The sequence below is a fragment of the Hemitrygon akajei genome, chromosome 1 (genome assembly GCF_048418815.1).
Source record: "Hemitrygon akajei chromosome 1, sHemAka1.3, whole genome shotgun sequence".
NCBI lineage: Eukaryota > Metazoa > Chordata > Chondrichthyes > Myliobatiformes > Dasyatidae > Hemitrygon > Hemitrygon akajei.
Window position 1 is genome coordinate 94,130,045 of NC_133124.1, and position 21,016 is coordinate 94,151,060.

Here is a 21,016-nt window from a genome sequence, read left to right on the forward strand (position 1 = left end):
TGATACAGTTAAAATTTCAGATCTGGGATCCTTCAGAGCTCAGTAGGATCTGAACTGCCAATTGGTCCCAAATCATTCATTGTTCCTCTTTCCACAGATGGCGCCTGACCCACTAGAATTTTTTTTTAGCATTCTCCTTTTTTATTTCAGATTCTCAGCACCTGCAGCCTTAAAATTTCCATTACAGCAATATAGGGTGGTGTAGTGGATTTATTTTATTTTATTTACTGATGCAGTGCAGAGTAGGCCCTTGTGGCCCTTTGAGCCATGCCACCCCACAATCCCTGACAAACCTGTTTAACCATGGCCTAATCATGGAACAATTTACAATAACCAATTCACCTATCCAGTATGTCTTTGGACAGTGGGGGGAAACTGGAGGACTTGGGGAAAACCCAACACATTTCATGGATGGGACCCACAGAAACTCCTTACAGATAGTGCTGGAATTGAACTCCAAAACCCCAAGCTGTAATAGTATTGCACTAACCACTATGCTACCATGGCACCCACCACAAGACCAGTCATTCAACCATCTTGTCTAACAAATACAAATATTAAAAACAGAGAAGGCTCTGGCTGAACCTGTGGAGTGCAAAACAGTTCTCTTTGTAAGTTGATGAACTTTCGTCAGATGCTGCCTGAACTGTGAGTACACTGACCTGCCAGTAACTGCAGTTTTCTTTTTCCTCAATAGCAATCCAAGGAACAGTGTTCAAATCCCACCATGGCAGCTGCTAAATTGAAATTCTGAATTATTATTATTAGAATTTAACTTTGTTAGTAAGCTGTCATTAGTAATATTGACTAGAAATCCATTGGTTTGTTGTAAAGCTCCATCTGATGGTCTTCAAAGGAAAAAAATCTGCCATTTTTGCACAACCTATATGTATTTGACATTTAATATGAGTGAATCTTTAAATCTTTAAAATGACTGACTATGCCATTCAGATCAAGGAAAATTAGGTATGCACAATAAATGTTGACCTTTCAGCATCTAGAAGTTTCCTGCGAGTCACCTATTATCTGAGCATAAAAATATATTACCAGCACTGCCCATATCATAAAAAAAGGGAAAGGAATTAAATTTACTATCTTAGATGGCAGCTTTAGAAATTTACTTTCAGATGGAACTTAGATCTAAATCTAAATATTTCTTGCATTCGTTTGTAAGGGAGTGTTGCATAAGGATATGTGAGTTAGAATAAGGAGTATCCAGTGTCCTTCAAGTCCACTTTGGCACTCATAAGATCAGGGATGATTTGATTATAACCTCAACTCCATATTCCTGTTCAACTATGGTAATCTTTCATCACTTTGCTCATCAAGAATCCATCTATCTTTGCATTAAAAAATACTAAGACTGCTTTCCTAATCCTTTGAGGAAGAGACTTTTAAAGCTTACAGGTTAGAGAAAAATAAAACTTCATCTCTTTCTGAGGATAAAGGAGTGAGTTCCAAGTAAGTCTCAAAGGGCATTGAAGTCCCCTTATTTTTAAACAATGATCTCTAGTTCTAGGTTTTTCCACTTGAATTGTTGATGATTCAGGACTGATGGAGGGTTTCAATGTGAATCAGGATCAATTCCTTTTCTCCACACAGCTGCTGCCCAACACACAGAGTTCCTCCAGTGGATTATTAGTTGTTCCATTAAGTCAATGTCCCTTCCAGGCATTAAGAATTAGTGGTCCTATATTTGGGCCCAATGGAGATCACTCTGCAAACAAGTCTTTCTGGAAACCCACAACCACTTGATACATCCTGGTCCGGAAATATAATTACTGTCGGCAGATTTTAAGATTTTTTTTCACTTGAGTGATGCTTGGTTCTTTTTTGTATAAGTACGCTCAATGTCTGTCAATTAATATAGAGAAATCATGGACTAGTGGTATGGAGAGTCTGACTAAATGTCCCATGCTTTGACAAGTAGAATAAGGTTAATAATAAGAAGCTGGTAATGTTGCATAATAGTTGTTGACTGGTAAAATAATAATGCTTGGCCAGGATTTTTTCCAATCATTGGTTTATTGTGAGGATTGCTGAAATGAGGAACCCTTATGGTGCACGTTGTAATAGGATTGTATTCCTTCACTGCTTGGAAAGGATTTTATTATTTATAATACTCTGTTTTATGAGGACAAAGGAACATCTTAGCAGTGAAGAAATATCTCTGACAGTCAATTTTGCCTCCTGTGTTAAAGTGAAATTGAATGCGCTGAAAGGTACTTTCATGAGACTTTCATTCCTGGTAGTCTAAAGTCAAAGTGGTGGTTCGATATTACATTAAGCTCAACCGCAGAATATCTAATATGTTAAATTGTGTCCATTCTCTTTCTGTGTAGTTTTTTTTTCAAGGTCTGAATTAAGGTCAACACCACATTTGTGGTTTCTTTTGTAGTGATGCCTGATAAGAAGTAGCATTAAAAGCAGAGAAGCAGAAGTATTTGTTTCTTAAGCACTTTGCCATTGTCATTCAATATATTGGCATTGTTATTATTTAGATCTCAATATCTTGGTATCTCAAATACCTTCAGAGGTGCAGATACTGGAATCTGAAGCAACAATAATCTGCTGGAGAAACGCAGTGGGTTGAGTGCTGTCAAGGAAGAAGGGTGGTGGGGAGGAGGAACTGTTGACATTTAAGGTCCTGATGCAGGAGCTTAAACCTCATGTTTCATTCAGCAGGTCGAGCAGCTCTCTCTTGGGGGTGGGGGTGGGTGTGGGATGTGGGGAGAGGGTGTGGTGGAAGAAACTGTCAACATTTCAGGACCTGATTTAGGAGCTGAAATTTCAGGTGTCCTTCAACCCTGATGCAGAGTTTTAACCTGAAACGTCTGTGATTACTTCACCCCCGCCACACCCCCACAGATGCTGCTCGGCCCACTGAATTCCTCTTCCAGCAGTTTGTTCGTTTCTATCGAAATGTGTTGCTTTCCTAATTAATACCAAATTTGGTTTTCAGAAAAGCTGGAATTCTAAACCGTCACTGTGGGTACTCCTTATGTCAAACTGTAAACTGCTTCTTGTTGTTCTTGTAGAATATAACTATATTATCACAGGTTACATTTTGTAAATGGTGATTGGTACAGGAATGTTCTATACCTCATACACTCCTGGTAACCAGTGCATTAGATGTACCAGGTTAACTGGAGACCATTTTCTGCATTAGTGTCTTGTTTTGTAGTGGATGGAAAGTGGCAAAAGTGGACCAATTGGGAACCTTGCACCAAAAGTTGTGATGGCGGAACACAGCTTCGAGTGAGGGCCTGCTATGGGCCATTTTATGGAGGACTACAGTGTGAAGGACCTCAAGAGGAATATCGACTGTGCAATGACAGAAAATGTCCAGGTAACTATTGTCTTTGTCTCAATACAAAACAGATTATCCAAAACAGAAATAATGAATGGGTGGTATGTGGGAATGTGCGACAAAACGATAATGGGGAAACCGAAAGAATGCAGCAGATGACACGTGTAAAAATAGGATCGTTAGAAACATGAGGTCTAGTACTACTTTCTTGATCAAACAAAATAGAAGGTTTAGCAAGGATGTTATTTAAGATCTTAAGCAAAAGATAATTAACACTCTGGAGAACAAGCTGGATTTTCTTCAGAAATGAGAATGTAGAGTGGTTGTTTCATTCAACTGTCATTAAGTAAAGAAAACTGAAATAACTGATTACTTCATATAGAAAACATCTTTGCATAACTTTTAAATGTTTATTTGATATAGGGTTTGTGTGACTGGTGCATGATGTCAGAGCTGACTTAAAGGGTTGTAAGGCACTTCCTGTCTTCTGTGTTCTTATGACCATTGTGGACAGTATGGCTCCACAATGCTACGACTAGGAGCTGACTTCAAAGAAGATCTTGAATATTTTGCAAGGGTTTAAAGAGTTCATGGATACATACAGCAAATTTGTTTTCTTCCCTAGAAGACCAAAGCTAGAGCAAATAAATACATATGTAGGCAAAGATATAGTCACTAAAAAGCAGTGAGAAACTTGGAAAAGTGTACTCACTCGGATAATGATGGGAATTGCGGAACATGCTAAAGTAATATCAAATAGGCACCTGAGGGAGAAAACAACAAATGAAAATATGGCAGCATGAGATGAAATAGGATGGGAAAGATTCTCCTGGAGTACATGCACCAGCTCGGATTTAAGAGTGAATGGCCTATTTTTGCACTGATGAATCCATGTAGCATTCTTTGGGATGAGTGTAGGGTTAGCTGTTAAAATATTTTGCCGCATGGATTGATTTAAGTGAAAACTATTGCATTAAACATGTTGTTTAAGTGATGCAGAGGAAATAGACAGTAGTCTGAGATCACAAGAGGGCAGGAGGATTAGTTGTGAATTTTTTTGCCAAGAGCTGACAGATATACAAGTTTGTGTGACTTTCAGTGTTGTATTTGTCCTGTGACTCTGTATCTATTCTGTATTTTTTTTTTAAAAAAAGGAAGCAATGAAGGAAAAGGCATGAAAGTTGGCATGGATTGTCTGAGCAGTTATTTTAAAATTGAAACTGCTAGGAGAGAAGACTTGGGGCAGTTTACTGTAAATGCCTTTCATTTAGGAGGTTTGTTTTTGAAGGAGACAGAGAATGAATGAAGCTGAATAACTTGTATCATTAATAGAGAGCAGTGAATGGGCATGTTTGTGGTGCTGGAAAGCCGGGTGCCCATTAATTACACATACAAGAGATTGAGAAGTGCGGAACAAACGTGCAGCTGTTTAGTTTACTTATAAGTCAACTACCCAGCTTACGTTCAGTACGTAACACACAGGGAAGCTTGACAGCAACCCGTAAGGGTCAAAGTATACATGAATACATAACACAGTTCGTTTTTGAAGGAGGCAGAGCTTGAATAAAGCTGAATAACTAGTATCATTAATAGAGAGCTCTGAATAGAACACAATATTGAGACATTCAATGCACTGATGACTTACAGCTCACCATGTTCTTCTAATAGTTGCTGACGGTTGCTGCTGGGAGATTCAATTATCAAGTTGCTGACACTTGCACCCAAATTAACCACAGGCCATGTTACCAAGCAACAAGCAGACAGTGCCTCTGTGACCACTGCAGCAGTAAATGGTTGTCAAGCAATTTGATTTTATAAATGAAAGCCATGGAAAGCAGAATTTGGGATAACTATATCAAAAAAACAATATAAAAGTCTTGAAGGGAGAATGATATTTTCCAATTAAATAAATTAACCCTTGCAAGGTTAGAAAACTGTGAATTCTGAGCATCTTCAGCTGCTCAGTGTATGTGTCCTAACCCTTAAGTACATTAGGATTTTCAAGGTAACATCCTGTGTGTAGCAAGAATGCCTGTTTTGCCTCTAACAGCAGTCACAGCCAGAGCAGACACAAATATTCTCTGGTTCAAAGTGTAGGTCATAGACAGTGTTTTTTTTTGCAGTAAGTAACTCACCTTTCGATTTCCCAAAAAAAACACAGCCACTTATGTCTAGAGTGTGATGGAATCCTTCCCACTTTCCTATTCATAAATGAATGGAATGAAATGCCACCGCTCTCTGTTCAATACTTACAGATTAATTTCTTTAAATGTCATACCATCTCTCAATTTAGAATGCAGTATCATATTGTTCCCTCAATGACCTAAAATCGACAGTGAGTGTGTTTAAGCATGCTCTGTAAATTTCCCTAAGTGCACAGAGAAAATAACGGATGTAATGTATACTTCTTGGAGATGTCAATTCCTTGGTGCTTTGTGGAATGAATCTGCCATTTTTTTTCTGAGTCTGATTAAGTATGTTAGTTTGAGTTGCACCTGGATCTTCTCTAATTCAGGCATAATCCTACTTCATAACTTTTCATTAATTTACTTTGGTGAATTTCAGTGAATTCACAGAATTGATTTGCTGCTTTTGATACAATTCCTCTGCCAGTGTTGCTATTTCTTAACAACACCTATGCATGGAATTAGTCGAATGTACTTTAGAAATAAAGTTTACTCTTCAGCAAAATGAGTCATTCGAACTGGACATACTACAATGTATACATAAACAGGCTATCAGAAAATAGACACTCTCCAGAAGTAAAGGTAATCTATTTTACAGTTCCTAATATTACTTGTACACATTTAAGGAAGCAAAAGAAAAAACATCCTGACAAGTTTAGTGCAAGTTATAGAACATTCAGGCAAGATATTTAACAATGCCTTGCCAGGCTGATGAGTGGAATTTTATTGTGTGAAATACTAGAACAAAGATACACGTACACAGCTTTCATAAAATTCCTTTTGATTGTAAAAAGTCATTGTCTCAATCTAGTGTAACTACAAGGTTCTGGCTAATCCTTGTTACGTATCCCGTAACTGGATCACTTACCAGCAAAGATAGAGAGGTCCGCTGAAGTCTGATGGTACCATTTTTAAACGTTTTTATTTATAAAGGGGCACAAAAGTAAGGTTAATACAAACATTCAGATAACATACGTCATCAATACTCAATCTAAAGCGCAGGTATCGTACTAATCAATAAGAAATAAGCTCTATCATTGTCTAGGGGTAATGTATATATTGTCTGCTGTATATCTAAAAGTCTTTGGCGTTCACTGCAGTTCCACCAGCTGCTGTCTTTTGGGGGGTCGCAGTGGTGCCCTTTTGTTAGAGAGAGAGAGATAGAGCTTGAATGAAACAGTTACCCGGCGGGTTTTTTCCAACCTTTAGGAGTTCGATCCGTCGGAGTCTCGTTGGGGGGTGGCTGTTCACTCGTGGCCTCTCCTGTAGCTAAAGCCGTTATTTCGTGGTGAGGTCGCCAATCCCAGGCAAGGAAAAGACGCACACGAACCTCCTCACCGGCTGTCGCTATTAAACGCTGTCACAGGATTTCTAGCGTGTCTTCTGGTGCGTCTGGGGGGCCGTCTTTACAACCACTCTTTTATCTGAGCTCACGGGGTCTCAGATGTCAATCAGGTTGGGATGATGCAATCTCTCTCCATCTCTCCACCCACGTTGCCCCGAGGGTATACACATAGTACAGTTCCCAATTCACAAAGGTGTCTCCACAAGACAATGACCACAGTCGCCAGCTTTTGCCTTGCCGTGAAACGAGGGACACCGCACGTATCTCTCTCTTCTCTTGGGTCATTGACCCCCCCTTCACTAGGGCTCTTGCGATTCTCACAAAGGAGGGGGCTGGGATCATAACATCCTCAACCAGATAGTAACTTAATCCAGGTATAACCAAGCCAAATATTAATTATGAATGAATTCTGACAGGCATAACATGGCCAAAAGTGTGCTATCTTTTAGTCTATTTGTTAAACCATTCATCCATATGGGTCCTTGCCTATGAAATTGCTCATGCCTTCAGGGGAAAATAAATATTATACAAAATTAATGAACATTATAGTACTGTTACGTATTCGGGCAACAATAATATAGATGAGTTAGGCAAGGGGTTTTATAACGAATAACATGTTTATTAAACACTGATAACAAACCCCCTTCAAAAGTAAACAAACCCAAACAATGATCCGAGCTCAGCTGCTGACAGCTGGTCAGACAGTTCTTAATAGCTTTGCAGTCTCAAACAGTCTTTAAAGTAGTATTGAAAAAAACAGTTCTCCAAAGCGAATTGCCGAATGAAAACAGTTCAAAGAACGATATGCCGACAGTTCAAAAGCTCACGGTACTTTTAAAAGGAGAGACTTTTTAAAGCGATGTAAATTCTCTTCCACGTCGATGTCCTTCGATTCCCAGCGTCGAACTCCCACGTCGAATTTTATTAAATATAACAGCTTAAAGTGACTGACCTTCCTTCCACAATATTCTCAATCTCCCGCTTTTTCCAGCGGAGACTATCATGAGAATAGTAAACGAAATCCTTCCGAATGAGGATCACACAAGGTCGAAGTCAATCCATCGAAAATCGATATTTCTTGATCTCCATTTTTCCAAACTTCACTCTCCTTTAGCAAAGAAACCGTTGGCTCTGACCTTTTAAACTTTAGGCATTATATAAAACTTCATTTTCAACTAAACTGCGTCATCACATTAAATCACACAGTAACATGAAGTCATCTTGGCAAATCCTGCCACGAACTGCCCCACCTGACAGGGTGGGTCTCCCTTTTATACCCTGTAGAAAAAAACCGGTCACATGACCTCTACTGGCGGGAAAATGACATCACTCCACCATTACCTCATGTCCAGTATAACTTCAACCCCAGTCACGTGACAAGGGTACCACTGTCACGTGTCACGGGTACGTAACACCTCCCTCCAAAAAAAACATTTTTGGTCTGACAAGAACAAAAATTTTAACAATTACTTACAAGAAAAACAAATGTATAAATTATATAACATACACAATATACAATACAGTAGGAGTGTTACAATAAAAAAAAACCACTCCAAAAAAAAAACATTGTACATTCAATATCGAGATAGACAATCAGCAACCACATTATCTTTACCTTTAATATGAGTTATCACAATATTGTACTCTTGTAACATCAAACTCCAATTTAACAATCTTCTGTTTTTGTTTTTCATCTTACTCAGAAAAACTAACGGATTATGAGCAGTGTAAACAATAAGTGGTTTTTGAGTTGTACCAACATATACCTCAAAATATTCCAAAGCTAAAACAAGAGATAACAATTCTTTCTCTATTGTTGAATAGTTTCTTTGATGCTTATTAAATTTCTTAGAAAAGTATGCTACCGGATGATCAACCTCATCACCCTCATTCCTTTGCATCAATACTGCTCCCGCAGCTTCATCACTAGCATCCACAGCTAATGAAAAAGGTTTTTCAAAGTCAGGTGCCTTAAGCACAGGTTGTTCACATATCATTGTTTTCAATTTTTCAAATGCTTCCTGACAAAACACCGTCCACACAAACTTCACATTCTTCTGCAGAAGGTTAGTTAATGGAAGGGCAACATTAGCAAAATTCTTACAAAATTTTCGATAATATCCTACCATTCCCAAAAACCTTCTGAGAGTTTTTTTCCCCGTTGGAGTGGGAATTTCCAAAATTGCCTGAACTTTTGCCTGAACAGGAGCTACCTTACCTTGACCTACAACATAACCAAGGTACGTCACAGTGGCATGTCCAAATTCACTCTTGGCTAAATTAATAGTCAAGTTAGCTTTTGAAAGCTTTTCAAACAATTTCTCCACCGCAATAATGTGTGCTTCCCAAGTATCATTTCCTGTCACTAAATCATCAATATAAGCATCAGTATCTTTCAATCCCTGAATCACAGAATTAATCATCCTCTGAAAAGTACCTGGGGCATTCTTCATCCCAAATGGAAGAACATTATACTCATATAACCCAGATGGAGTCACAAATGCAGAAATCTCTCTACCTCTGTCCGTTAATGGAACACACCAATACCCTTTCAATAAATCAATCTTTGTAAGGAACTTTGCTTTTCCAACCTATCTACACAATCATCTACTCTAGGAATTGGATATGCATCTGTCTTCGTTACAGCATTCACCTTCCTATAGTCCGTACAAAACCTAATACTACCATCAGGTTTTGGCACCATAACACATGGCGAACTCCAATTCGAGTTAGAATGTCTAATAATATCATTCTCTAACATGTATTCAATTTCCTTCTCAGCAAGTTCACATTTTTCCATGTTCATCCTATATGGATGTTGTTTAATAGGTTTGGCATCTCCAACATCTACATCATGTGAAGCTATAGTAGTCCTTCTCGGAACATCTGGAAACAAATCCTTATACTTAAAAATCAATTCCTTCATCTGTTGTTTCTGCTCTAGCTGTAAATGTGCTAATTTCTCATCCATATTTTCCAAAATAGTCGAATTAGGTAACCTAACAGAAACAATGTTAGATTTAGAATGAAAGTCAGATGAATCATCTATCATGTTCCCAGTTAAATCCAACTCATTCTCACTAACCACAACAGTCACAGTATCAGATTGTTTCTCAAAATATGGTTTAATCATATTTATGTGGCAAAGTTGTGTTGACCTTCTACGATCTGGAGTTTTTATTACATAATCCACATCATTAACTCTAGACACAATTTCATAAGGTCCATGAAATCTAGCTTGTAAAGGATTTGTCTGCACTGGGAAAAGAACCAACACCTTATCTCCAGGCTTAAACATCCTCATCCTAGCTTCCTTATCATACCAAGTCTTCATTTTCTCCTGAGCCAACTTCAAATTTTCCTTGGCTAAGCTACAAGCTTTATGTAACCTGTCCTTAAATTTCAAAACATAGTCCAACAAATTAGTATGCACTTCCTTACTAATCCACTGTTCCTTCAATAAAGCTAAAGGTCCTCTAACTCTATGCCCAAACACAAGTTCAAATGGACTAAAACCTAAAGATTCCTGTACCGATTCCCTTACTGCAAATAAAAGTAAGTTTATACTCTCATCCCAGTCACTTTCATTCTCCACACAATATGTCCTAATTATATTCTTGAGAGTAGAATGAAACCTCTCCAAGGCACCTTGCGATTCTGGATGGTATGCAGACGAAGTAATTTGCTTAGCTCCCAATTTATAAACTATCTGTTGAAACAATCCAGACATAAAATTACTACCTTGATCAGTTTGTATTTCCTTAGGCAATCCAAAATAAGTAAAAAATTTTATAAGAGCCTTCGTCACAGTTTTAGCTTTTATATTCCTAAGTGGTACTGCCTCTGGAAACCTAGACGAAGTACACATGATAGTCAACAAATACTGATAACCAGTTTTTGTCTTTGGTAATGGACCAACACAATCTACAATAACTTTAGAAAACGGTTCACCAAATGCTGGAATAGGTTGTAATGGAGCTACTGGTGTAACCTGATTTGGTTTACCCACAATTTGACAAGTATGGCACGTCTTACAAAACATCGCCACATCTTTTCTTAGACCAGGCCAGTAAAAATGTTTTAAAATCTTGTCCACAGTTTTCCTTACCCCTTGATGTCCACCTAAAGGCACACTATGAGCTAAAGTCAAAATCTCATTCCGATAAACTTTAGGAACAACTACCTGATAAACAACATTCCATTCCTCACTTGCAGGAATTGTAGGCGACCTCCACTTCCTCATCAACACTCCTTTTTCCAAGTAATATCCTACTGACACCTTCTCAATTTCACTACCTAGTAAAGCTTGTTCCCTTAATTTTATAATCTCAGGATCTCTATTCTGCTCTGCTATCATCTCCTTCCGAGACAGAGATAAATCTTCATAGTCAAACTTACTCCCAGAACCTTGTTCAAACAACGAAGGTAAGAAAGTTTCTGACACATCCTCAAAACTCAAATCCTGAGTTGAACAGTCATGAGTAACAACCTCATTCTGCACATCAATCTTTTTAGCCATCGCTCTAGTCACAACACAAGAAAAATCTGTGTTAGAATTCACCTCAAGTACCTCTGACTCCATTGTCAAATGCACTTCAGGAAAAACTTGTCCACCTGCCAAGTCATTACCTAACAATAAAGAAATACCCTTCACAGGTAAGCTATGCTGTAGTCCTACTTTAACAAATCCTGTAACTAACCCTGACTTTAAATTTACTTCATGTAAATGTACAGGCATAAAATCACTTCCAACACCTCTTATGTAATTTACCTCACCAGTATCACTCTCTTCATTAAACTTCAACACACTATCTAACATCAGTGATTGAGAAGCTCCAGTATCCCTAAGAATCTTTATTGGCACCAGAGTAGATCCTTCTTTCAAGGATACAAACCCTTCAGTTATAAAATGATCATATCCCTTTCTAACTTTGTCAGACTCTAACAAATCCTCATTTGTGTTTACCAAACCCTGTAACTTTACAGGTGCTTTAGTATGTTGCACACAAGCATCCGGAACTGCTTCCTTCTCTTTCTTTTTCAATTTGAAACAGTTAGCTATTACATGGCCAGGCTTCTTACAATAGTTACAAATAAGACCAAACTGTCTTTCCTTCACAGGTTTTCCTTCCTCCTTACCTCTCTCATTAACCTCTAATTTAATTTCTGATTTACCTTGAGTCTCCATATTATTTTTCCTCTTAAAAATTCTACCCTGAGGAAATTTATTCTTATGGATTAAAACATACTCATCAGCTAATCTAGCACAGTCCTGCAATTTATCAGTATCCCTCTCATTTAAGTAGGTCCTTACTTCAACAGGAATGCTTCTTTTAAATTCCTCCATTAAAATCAGCTCTCTCAATGTCTCATAGTCCCCATTTACATTTTTAGAAGAAACCCATCTCTCAAAACACATAGCTTTATCATAGGCAAATTCCACATAAGTCTTTTCCACAGACTTTTTCAAACTCCTGAATCTTTCCCTGTACGCTTCTGGGACCAATTCATACGATTTGAGAATATTTTCTTTCACAATATCATAATCTAATGCTTGCGCAGCAGTTAAAGCTGTGTAAACCTGTTGTGCCTTGCCTTTGATTACACTCTGTAATAACACTGACCATTTATCTTTCGGCCACTCTGACATCCGAGCAATAGTTTCAAAATGTTGAAAATATCTCTCCACTTCTGTTTCACTAAATGGAGGGACCAATTTAATTTCTTGGCTAGCAACAAACGGTTTTCTAGAATCAGAAGACTGATTCTCAGACCTTAAATTCACCATTGCATATTCAAAATCTCTTTCCTTTTGTTCAATTTCCAATTTACACCTTTCTAACTCTGCTTTACTTTGTTCCAACCTCATTTGTTCAATTTGCAACTGCATCTCCAGATTACTTATTGGAAACGATTCTAAAATCGATTCTTCAAAATGACCCGAAGCCACAAAATGTGATGCGATCTTTCTCTGTATTACAGCTTTTGATGTAGTTGGCAAAATCCCTTTAAGATGCAACCGATTAGCAAGTTCAGAGACTTCAGTTTTTTTCGCCTTCGCTAACAAATCCGCGACTGGCGAATCCAGAAACTCATCAATATTCATCGTTGCCGAATACCACTCACAAGCCAATCAAACAAAAAAAAATTGAGCAATCCCCGTTACCAAAACACCGACTCAAAATTCAAAAAACTTTTTAAACTCAAATAATTCAATTCCGAACGTAGCCCCCATAATTATGTTACGTATTCGGGCAACAATAATATAGATGAGTTAGGCAAGGGGTTTTATAACGAATAACATGTTTATTAAACACTGATAACAAACCCCCTTCAAAAGTAAACAAACCCAAACAATGATCCGAGCTCAGCTGCTGACAGCTGGTCAGACAGTTCTTAATAGCTTTGCAGTCTCAAACAGTCTTTAAAGTAGTATTGAAAAAAACAGTTCTCCAAAGCGAATTGCCGAATGAAAACAGTTCAAAGAACGATATGCCGACAGTTCAAAAGCTCACGGTACTTTTAAAAGGAGAGACTTTTTAAAGCGATGTAAATTCTCTTCCACGTCGATGTCCTTCGATTCCCAGCGTCGAACTCCCACGTCGAATTTTATTAAATATAACAGCTTAAAGTGACTGACCTTCCTTCCACAATATTCTCAATCTCCCGCTTTTTCCAGCGGAGACTATCATGAGAATAGTAAACGAAATCCTTCCGAATGAGGATCACACAAGGTCGAAGTCAATCCATCGAAAATCGATATTTCTTGATCTCCATTTTTCCAAACTTCACTCTCCTTTAGCAAAGAAACCGTTGGCTCTGACCTTTTAAACTTTAGGCATTATATAAAACTTCATTTTCAACTAAACTGCGTCATCACATTAAATCACACAGTAACATGAAGTCATCTTGGCAAATCCTGCCACGAACTGCCCCACCTGACAGGGTGGGTCTCCCTTTTATACCCTGTAGAAAAAAACCTGTCACATGACCTCTACTGGCGGGAAAATGACATCACTCCACCATTACCTCATGTCCAGTATAACTTCAACCCCAGTCACGTGACAAGGGTACCACTGTCACGTGTCACGGGTACGTAACAGTACATTCAGAGCAAGATATTTTATTCGCTCTGAGCCGGGCTGGTGATGGACTGATGTTATAAAGAAAAAAAGAATTGTATGTAACTTAATCAGACTTCAGCATCTTTTCCAACTGTGCTTATTCCAGAGGTTTATTATATCGCACCTGGATCCATAAACTTAAAGGCATTTATGTTCAAATTAAGCTGCTGCACAGCAATTGCAAGCTAAAGCCTTAGGTTTGTCTTCCTACCGTGGTAATCACAGATCTTTGGAAACAGCTGACAAATGGACGATTTTCTTGGTATCCTTTTTGGAAGGCAAAAGCTAAAAGTGCAACTTATTGTATCAATGTGGATGATAGTGTGGTAAACTGGATCAGCAAATTCGTGGATGACACCGAGATTGGGGGTGTAGTGGACTGCGAGGAAAACCATCAAAGCTTGCAGTAGAATCTGGACCAGCTGGAAAAAAAAGGTTGAGCAATGACAGATTGAATTTAATGCAGACAAGTGTGAGGTGTTGCATTTTGGGAGAACCAACTAGAGTAGGTCTTACATGATGAGCAGTAGAACGGTAGTAGTGAGTGTGATAGGATGGAGGGATCTAGGAATACAGATCCACAATTCCTTGAAAGTGGCATACAGGTAGATAGCATAGTACAGAAAGCTTTGGGCACATTGGCCTTCATAAATCAATGTCCTGAGTACAGTATTTGGGACATTATGTTGAAATTGTATAAGACGTTGGTGAGGCCTAATTTGGAGCATTGTGACTGAAATAGCACACCTACCCGCAGGAATGATATAAATAAGATTGAAAAAGTGCAGAGAAAATTTACAAGGATGCTGCTGAGATTTGTGGACCTGAGTAGAGGGAAGGTTGAATAGGCTAGGTCTTTATTCCCTAAAACGTTGAAGATTGAGGGGAGATTTGATAGAGGTATTCAAAGCTATGAGGGTTTTGGATAGGGTAAAGTTCAAGCAGGCTTTTTGCACTGAGACTACAACTAGAGGTCATAGGTTAAGGTTGCTAGATGAAATATTTAAGGGAAACTTGAGGGGGAGCTTATTCACTCAGAGGGTGGTGAGAGTGTCGAACAAATTGCCAGCACAAGTAGTGGATATGAGGCCAATTTCAACAATTAAGAAAAATTTGGACAGGTACGTGGATGAGAGGAGTATGGAGGGCTATGGTCCAGGTCTGGGACTAGGCAGATTAATGGTTCAGCACAGACTAGATGGGCCTATTTCTGTGCTGTAGTGTTCAATGACTCTATATTCTGTACAGAGTAACTTTAATTACTGTAACAGTGTGCTGGGTAGAGGGTTAAGTGTTGTTTTCCTTGTGATATTTGCTCTAAAGGGTTTCTCACTCTCATCTTAAAACATACTTCACCCTTGTGCAGTAAGCTTTTCTGGTATTGATCTTATTGCACTGGTTGCCTGCACCAGTTTGAGGGAAATATTCTGGCTGACATTAGGTTGCACAGAAATGCACACTCAGCTTCACCAAAGCAAAATGGGCAGTGTTGGGTGCAATATTTTTGATTGCATTAAGGTCAGACCCTCGAGGACCATGTTTTTTGTAAACACCATGACTGCCACGTCTACATCTCCCTTCATTCCTCAATACCCAGAGAATATTTAATGTTCTGATACACTCTCTCGTGAATACAGATCTGAGAAGAGTTTCTATTGTAAATTAGCATACTGATCATGTTGCAGAATTAGTATGCAGATAATCTGCAGATGCATTGTTCTTATTTAAAGTCATTTCTAAAATTTGTTCTATTGCAAGCCTGTATTTGCCGTGAATTTTGATGTGTTGACATCTACTTTTCCAAGCCAGTGTGTCACAGAAGTTTCTGATTACTTCTATGGCACTGACATTCTGCTGGGAAGTTCAACAAGGCACAAAGATTGATTGGCGTGATTGTCTGTTGTTCTTCAATTGTGCTGTGTTAATTCCAAGCGTCTTAATGAGTACAAATAAGAGCCTATCTGTCATAGTCTCAAATTAAATTCAAGCTATTTCCTTAGGTATGGTTCTAAACAAGACAGGTAGTTTTTCATAATCGACCTCTGATTCTATAAATTTCACTTTCTGGGTTAATATTGTTATTCACTGTCACCTGATCCTGCAAACATGATACAGTAAAATACTCTGGGGTAGTTGGCCACATGGAACAGACTTGTGACCACACCCACAATGAACATTTCACTGAAAAATGCACGTCAGGGAAACCAAAAGCAGATTCAGCAATCGTTTTGTGGAATATTATTCCACAGAAATGGCCTCAAGTTTCCACGATCATGCTGTTTCATCTGATCTCGCTTGGATTATTCTATATTTTACTAGCAAACCTATCCCACCAGGTTGTGAGGAATAACACCTTGTCTTATGATTATGTACGTTGCAGCCTTATAGACTCAACATTCTCAGAATCAGGTTTAGAATCACTGGCATATGTTGTGAAATTTGTTGTTTGGTGCAGCAGTACATTGCAATACATAATAACAAAAACTATAAATTTTAATAAGAAGTGCATGTTAAAAAGAAAATTAAATAAGTACTGCAAAAAGAAAGGGAAAATATGGAGGTAGTGTTCATGGGTTCATTATCCATTCAGACGTTTGATGGTAGAAGGGAAGAAGCTGTTCATGAAATATTGAATGTGTGTCTTCAGGCTCCTGTACTTCCTCCTTGATGGTAGCAATAAGAAGAGGGCATGTTCTGGGTGATGGAGGTCTTTAATGATGGATGCCACCTTTTTGAGGCATCACCTTTTGAAGGTGTCCTGGATGCAGGGGAGGTCCTAATGAAATATAGCTTTCATATATTTAAGGTGAGGCATCACCTTTTGAAGGGTCCTAATGAAAACTCATAATGAAATATAGCTTTGCAATTTCATATAATGATCCTGTTGTTCTTATGTATGCTTCACATTACTATTGTTGGTTTATTCTCAGTGAAATTTGCAGAGACCATATTTCATTATTCATTTTCCTGCAATCACATTGTACTTTTTGTTTATCCTCCCCTTTCCCCCCTTGTTCTGCATCTTAAATCTAGCTCATCTCCAACATTTCCAAGTATTAACTGATTACTACTTCACCCTTTGTCCTCTGACCTATGGAGTATTTTCAGCATTTTCTCTTTTTATTTCAGATTTACAGTATCTGGAACATTCAGTTGATATGATGTTCAGCAATATTCTGATCAAACTTAAATTCATTAGGGTTTGAGATCAAGAGATTCTTCTTAAATAACAATCAAATCTTTCTGTTTTCCTTTTGCTGTATGGTACATCTTAATATTGGAGCTTATCAAAATGAATTCACATTAACCATGACACAATCTTTTTGATTCAGAACCTCATGAATACTGTCAGGAAGAAAATTACAACTCAATGGTGTGGACAAAGACAGCAGCAGGCGAATCTGCAGTGGTTAACTGCCCTCCAAGTGCTGCAGGTAATTATTGCTGGCAGGAATTAGCTGGGAAGAAGCTTCAAAGTTCAAAGTAAAATTTACTATCAGAGTACATACATGTCACCACATACAACTCTGAGATTATTTTTCCCGTGGGGATACTTAGCAAATTATATAACAGTAACTGTAAACAGGATCAAAGAACAACAAGCAGTACAAGTACAAATATAAATAAATAGCAATAAATAACAAGAGCATGAAATAGCAAGATAAAGAGTCCTTAAAGTGAGGCCATTGGTTGTGGGAACATCAGAAATAGAATGAGTGTAGTTATTCCTTTTTGTTCAAGAGCCTGATGGTTGAGGGGTAGTAACTGTTCTTAAACCCGGTGGTGTGAATCCTGAGGCACTTGTACCTTCCACCTGATGGCAGCAGTGAGAAAAGAGCATGGCCTGGGTGGTGAAGATCTTTGATAATGGATGCTCCTTTTCTATGGCAAAGTTTCATGTAGATGTAAACAATGCTTGGGGGGCTTTACCCATGGCGAACTGGGCCAAATCCACTATCTTTTATAGGATATTTTGCTCAAAGGCATTGGTGTTCCTATACCAGGCCATAGTGCAGCCAGTCAGTACACTTTCCAACATACATCTATAAAAGTCTGTTAAGGTTTTTTGATGACATACCGAATCTCCGCAGACTCCTGAGAAAGTGGAGGCACTGGTGTGCTTTCTTTGCAATGATATTTATATGATGGGTCCAGGACCTGTCCTCTGAGATGGTGACATCCAAGAAGGAATGTAAAATTACTGACCCTCTCCACCTCTGATCTTCCAATGAGTACTGGCTCACGGACCTCTGGTTTCCCTCTCCTGAAGTCTACAATCAGTTTCTTGGTCTTGTTGACATTGACTGATGTTATTGTTATAACACCACTCAGCTGAGTTTTCAGTCTCCCTTCTGTATATTGATTCATCACCACCTTTGATACGGTCCACTACAGTAGTGTCATCAGTAAACTTGTATATGGTGTTGGAGCTGTACTTAGTCACATAGTCGTAAGTGTCAAGCAAGTAGAGCAGGGGGCTAAGCACTCACCTCTGTGCTTCATTCCCTCCTAATGGCCACTGAGAGATTTTACCTCCTACTGAACATTAAAAGTATGTTTGAATAATTCAGAAAATGTGTAGCTCAGGTGGTTGATGGTTGGGCTGAGGTGTTCTCCAGCCTTGGCAATTTTCTTGCAAACATTTCATCACTATACTAGGAGATATTATCAGTGTACTATTAATTGTGGTGTGTCCTCTGAATGCTTGGCCTTTATATACTTACCAATCAGCTTATTAATCAGCCCTGCAGAAGGGCCTCGGCCCGAAACGTCGACTGTATCTTTTCCATAGATGTTGCTAGCCTGCTGAGTTCCTCCAGCATTTTGTGTTGCTTGGATTTCCAGCATCTGCAGATTTTCTTCTGTTTGATAAACATCTGTGTTTTTGAATACCACATATCAATACTAAATTTCAATATGTTTAATGTGCTTGTACATTACGAGGGGATTAAAATGTTAATCACGCTCATAGAAAGCCACCACTGGTGACATACCTCATGGGTGTGTGTTGCATCTGGAAATGAGAAAAGATTTTAAATTGTTGGAGAGAATTATTGACATTTCAGGTAAAAAAAATCTGTAAACTTTTCATAAATCTGACAGTGTAATAAAACAGAATGCCATTTACTAAATATATCATGAGACAATCAAATTATCCCACCCGAATCATATGTAAACCAAAAGGGCACAAAATAATTTATTCAGAAAAAAATTAAATGAAGAAACATTGGAGCAAAGGGCAACAAAAAGATCAAGGTCATTTAGTTTTGAGTAGAAAACGGAAAGGAGAAGAAGAACAGAATGTATAAACCACTTGATCTTTAGATCTCAATGTAAGAACTAAGCTGCAGTATATCATGATTTTTTCCTAGTTGTTTATGTTGCTTCACAACTGAAGAAACCTGCTATTCATTTCAATTTCCCTTGAATCATTACTTAGTTTGGAGAAAGAATGGATCTCAGATTAGTAATTAAGAGTCTATTACTTGGACAATGTAAGATAAAATTAACAACCCGGATCCGGTGCACGGTACAGACCTTTGACACATTCTTGCCAAGTTTCATCTTCTCGGCTGGTTCAGCCTATTAATGAATGGACTAAATCCTGCATGTAAACAGGAAGGACTTTGAATATTTGTTAATAGAATTGTTCATTATCAATGCTACTTGTAGTTTTTTTGCCAAATGCTGTTATAGAAAAATACCACAACTAAATATCTTGATGTTCTCAGGAATAATCCTGAGAAATTGTCTCCTAGATGATGACGGAATCGCCTTTTGGGAACCTCCAAGCTTTACCAAATGTGTTTCTAATGACTACCAGATGTTGCAAACTGAGGTATGTGCATTGTCTTATACTATGAGGTGAGGTATGTTTTAATCTATTGTCTAACCAGTAAAGGAATTTCCTGACAAAGGGTCTCGGCCCGAAACGTCGACTGTACTTCTTCCTATAAATGCTACCTGGCCTGCTGCGTTCCACTAGCATTTTGTGTGTGTTAAAGGAATTTCTGTTCTATATCTCTGTGGCAGGTTTCTTCTTTTCTACCTGTTCTGCAGACCTGTGCTTCAATGAGATTTTTATTTTCCCATTTTTCTTTCTGTCATGTTGTTTTACTATCCTCATTCATAAGAGCTTCAATAAAATAATAGAGTCAAGGTAGCTCAGAGTTTGAGATTTTGCAATGCTAGGTAAACAGCACTGACTTTAAATTAGGCCAGAGAAAGGCCTATCACCAAGGCAACTAAGGATGGGCAATCAATGCCAAGAAAGTCAACATCAATCACAACAGATAATGAAGAATAAAGACAAACTGTGAATCCATGAAGAATTTATTTTACAGTGTGCTAAAATTTAAAAAGAAAATCATGTACTGATGTATTATCAAATTAAAACTTCTTATACTTACAAAATGCCAATTTTTAAATGGGTAATTTTAATCAGAGAATATTAATAAACCTGAAGGGTAAGCACTCAAATTTATTTTATTCCTGTCTCAGTTTGATACTAACACCTGGTGGCCTCAATTTTGTTTAACCATTAAGTGTGTTTAACCATTTCAGATCATAACCTTTTTTTGCATAACATCTACTGGTTCTGATGCTGTTGTCATCAAAAAAGTTGGTTGTTTTTGACAGTTGTGCTTTTGTCTTGTTTATAAAAGTTTGTCATTTAGTGACTTAAAATACCAAATCTAACTAAGAGATTTCCTTTTATTCTTTGCTTGCCTTAGCTGCTTTCCCTTGCCCTGTCATTATTTTAAACCTATTATATCAGGTCAATGAACTGAGGAGTTAGCTTTGAATTTCTATCTTCACCTTTGCTGACTGACGTGTTGAACATTTCCAGCATTCTCTGCTTTTATTTTCGATTTAGAGCAGGGGTAGGCAACCTTAAGCACAAATGATCTTCTAGCATGCGTTATTCATTAATTTGAGGCAAAACATAACTAGATGCATTTAAATGGATAATTCCCATATTTCAAAATTTTTATGGCATTTATCTGGCCCACTGTCCGCTCATTAATACACGGTCCGGCCCACAGAGGCA

General features: G+C 38.1%; 1 protein-coding gene across 11 annotated transcripts in view; it reads left to right on the forward strand.

The window, feature by feature from the left end:
• adgrb1a (adhesion G protein-coupled receptor B1a) overlaps positions 1-21,016 on the forward strand; it is a 575,895-nt gene that overhangs the window by 280,299 nt on the left and 274,580 nt on the right. For all 11 annotated transcript variants that reach the window (XM_073048159.1, XM_073048205.1, XM_073048135.1 and 8 more), the window contains 3 exons: positions 3,185-3,349; positions 17,298-17,399; positions 19,698-19,804. In XM_073048159.1, the coding sequence (XP_072904260.1) occupies positions 3,185-3,349; positions 17,298-17,399; positions 19,698-19,804 (374 nt within the window). The remainder of the gene's footprint in view (positions 1-3,184; positions 3,350-17,297; positions 17,400-19,697; positions 19,805-21,016) is intronic.